At 47.1% G+C, this 3720-nt stretch overlaps 1 protein-coding gene across 1 annotated transcript; it reads left to right on the top strand.

Annotated features, from left to right (window-relative positions):
- Positions 1–597: 597 nt before the first annotated feature.
- On the top strand, positions 598–1191 carry LOC307096297 (protein lin-28 homolog A-like; the record flags this gene model as incomplete). Its single annotated transcript, XM_079765868.1, has 1 exon — positions 598–1191. One exon carries the CDS (start codon positions 598–600, stop codon positions 1189–1191), a length of 594 nt encoding a protein of 197 aa, XP_079621994.1.
- Between the last annotated feature and the right edge of the window lie 2529 nt (positions 1192–3720).

Here is a 3720-nt window from a genome sequence, read left to right as displayed (position 1 = left end):
TTCCTAGAAAAATACAACCTTCCAAAACTCAATCAGGAAGAATCTAAACACCTCATTAGGCCAATAACTATGGAACAAATTGAAGCAGTCATCAAAAAACTTCCAGCAAACAAAAGCCCGGGGCCAGTGGGCTTCACAGAAGAGTTCTACCAAACATTCAAGGAAGAACTAAAACCTATCCTCCTCAGGCTATTCCAAAAAATTCAAGAGGAGGGAACACTTCCAAGGTCCTTCTATGAAGCCAGCATCACCCTAATACCAAAATCAGATAAAGACAAGACAATGAAAAAGAATTACAGGCCAATATCCCTCATGAACATAGATGCCAAAATCCTCAACAAAATTCTAGCAAATCAGATCCAGCAGTACATCAGAAAGATCATACACCATGACCAAGTAGGATTTATCCCAGGGATGCAAGGATGGTACAATATCTGCAAATCAATAAACATGATACATCACATAAACAAAGTGAGAGATAAAAATCAGATAGTCATATCAATTGATGCAGAAAAAGCATTTGGCCTTTGCCTCCGGACTTCTCTGGGGCCAGCAGCCGCCCGACCCGGGCCCGGGCCGCGGGCCTAGCCGACTACCATGGGCTCCGTGTCAAACCAGCAGTTTGCAGGTGGCTGCGCCAAGGCGCCAGAGGAGGCGGAGGAGCTGCAGCTGCTGCACGGAGCCGGCATCTGTAAGTGGTTCAACGTGCGCATGGGGTTCGGCTTCCTGTCCATGACCGCCCGCGCGGGGGTCGCGCTCGACCCACCTGTGGATGTCTTTGTGCACCAGAGTAAACTGCACATGGAGGGCTTCCGGAGCCTGAAGGAGGGTGAGGCGGTGGAGTTCACCTTTAAGAAGTCCGCCAAGGGCCTGGAATCTATCCGAGTCACTGGCCCTGGTGGGGTATTCTGTATTGGGAGTGAGAGGCGGCCAAAAGGGAAGAACATGCAGAAGCGCAGATCAAAGGGAGACAGGTGCTACAACTGTGGAGGTCTAGACCATCATGCCAAGGAATGCAAGCTCCCACCCCAGCCCAAGAAGTGCCACTTCTGCCAAAGCATCAGCCATATGGTGGCCTCCTGTCCACTGAAGGCCCAGCAGGCCCCCAGCTCACAGGGAAAGCCAGCCTACTTTCGGGATGACGAAGAAGAGATCCATAGCCCTGCCCTGCTCCCAGATGCCCAGAATTGAGCCCCAGTGGGTGCCGGGGGCTATGCTTTTGTGATCAGGAAGTTTCAAGGAGCAGGCATCAATCGGCAGATCGGAGAAAGTGGGGACAGGGTGGGTAGGGGGCAGCAGGCACTGCCATGTATCTCTGGCCGGGTTCCACAGCATCACCCCCTCTTCCCTCTTGGCAGGGGGGGAGGGGTGAGGCAAAGGAACTCCAACTACACTTGATCCAAATGCATGTGAGGGCTTTGGGGGAACTCCCTCCCTACATGCTTTATTTGAGTCTCCACCCCCAGAATCTCCAGCTTTTGAAAGTGGCCTGGATATAGGGAAGTTGTTTTCCTTTTAAAGAAGGATATGTAATAATAATATTTCCCCTGCCAAAGTGAAAAGATGAACAGGAGACCAGAACCCAGACCACAAACAACTGCATTCTGTGGGAGGGAATCTCTCAGGGGTACGGCAGGGTTTTTCCACATCTTGTCTCCTCGTAACCCACTCTTGGGATAGGGTGCTGAGAATTGTCCCAAGCAATGGGTGTGACGATGGGCAAAAGGGATGGTTGGGGAACAGCTGCAGACCTGCTGCTCCTAAGCTCACTCCCACCCCATTTCTGGACCAATACAATTTTATTTATTTGGTCCCTTGGATAACTGCACCTTGGGTCCCACTTTCTCCAGGATGCAGCTGCACTAGCTGTGTGCGAATGACGTATCTTGTGCATTTAGACTTTTTTTTTTCGTAATATAAATATTCTGGGTTTGTATTTTTGTGTATTTTAATCTACAGCCCTCATTCCTGCACTGTGTTCTCAGGTACATGAGCAATCTCAGGGATAAGTGGGCAGGAGCTCCGGGTCTGCACAGCAGGAATACTTTGCTTTATCATCAGGGAGAACACCTATTTGGAGTGTATAGTCTATTGAACTACCTCATTTTTGCCAATTAGAGCTGGCTTTTCTGCCATAGTATCCTCTTGAAACCCCTCTATCTTCAATGTTTTGTGGAAGACTAGAATTTCATGGGGTAGCCTCATTACTTGATCTCCTACTAGAAGATTTGGAAATTGGTCTGAACAGGAATCAGTGGTTGGTGCAAAGGTTAGGAGAGGCTGGGCTAGGTGAACGGCACAGAGGGGAAGCCAAGATTAGATGCAGGATGTCTATATATGCGTAACCAAGGATTCCTGTCCCATACCTGTAATCCCAGGGGTTTGGGACTCACATTACATACCAGATCCATCCCTAACTGGATTGGGCTAGGCCTACCAGGCACAACAAGGTGTATGTGTGTGTGTGTGGATAAAGAGAGCTTTTAAGAACACTACCTCTCTACCCATCTTGAGCTGCCCAGGGGTGGATAGCAATGACTACATTCCTTAACCTTTAAAAACTCTGCTTTTTCTCTTTGGCTTCCAGAGACACCATAAGCAATGGCTTCTTTGTGGTGCTCAGAGCCAGTGTCCTTCCCTGCTGCAGCAATGATTAGTGTCTTAGTAGCTAAAGGAGAAAAGCGGGTTTCGTTAACATGCTGTGAGATCACTGAAATCCTACCTCACTCTGTTGAAACGGGGCAAATGCAATAGAATGCATTGGGTGATGTGTGTCTGATCCTGGGTTCTTGTCCCCCCCAGTTGCTGCCCCCTCTAGTTATTGTGTTTGTCTGGGCTTTGTAGGACTTCATAGTAGCTGATTTGGTGATTGCTAGGTGGCCTAGTCTGTGTAAATGTGTTGGTCTTTCTCCATGTTCTTTTGGGGTTTTATTGTTTACAACCTTCTTCTTTGTATTGAGAAAAATAGCCAAAGCATCTTTGACAAAAAGTTCTGCACCAGGCAAAAAGGATCTGAAACATAAGCTTGGGAATACCTCTTCTTGAAGTGGGGATCTTGAACCATCCTTTCTTTTGCTTTCTCTTTCCCTATTTCCTATTTTGGACCAGATCTTCTGTTCTTAAAATTTGACTATGACCCTCTTCTATCTGCACCCCAAAAAAGCCCATTTACCCACGTGCATACACATTTAATGTGTGGGGTGTCACCCCATCTCTTAAATGATTTGTGCAAAAATCCTGAAGAAGTTAAAAATGCTCCATCCCTTCTTCCCAATATCCTGAGTGAAGACCATTCCTTGATATGTGAGTCATGCCAAACATTCAGATTGCTATGTTTTAATTTCTAATCCTACGGTAGAGAGCAGCAATGACGGGGCCTTTCATTTTGAAAATGGTGTTAGGAAACCAAGAAAGGGGAGATGAATGTATATCCAAGTCGCTCAGGAAATTTTATGCTGGTGCAAAAAAACTTATGTCAAAGTAGCCACAAGGTTGTTTAATAGGAGACGGACGAATGTAACTCCATGTTTACTGCTAGAAACCAAAGCTTTGTGTGAAATCTTGAATTTATGGGGTGGGAGGGAGGGAGGGTAGGAAAGCATGTACCTGTCTGTTCTATCCCTGATTCCTTCTCATTTCTAAACTGCAGGGGACTGAGCCCCCTTGGGCTTTGGTGACCTCCATCACTGGGGATTGTTTATTTGATGGTTGATTTTGCTG

Source organism: Cnephaeus nilssonii (assembly GCF_951640355.1).
Source record: "Cnephaeus nilssonii genome assembly, chromosome: X".
NCBI lineage: Eukaryota > Metazoa > Chordata > Mammalia > Chiroptera > Vespertilionidae > Cnephaeus > Cnephaeus nilssonii.
Note: the sequence above shows the minus strand (reverse complement) of the source record. Positions and strands in the feature narration are given on the sequence as shown.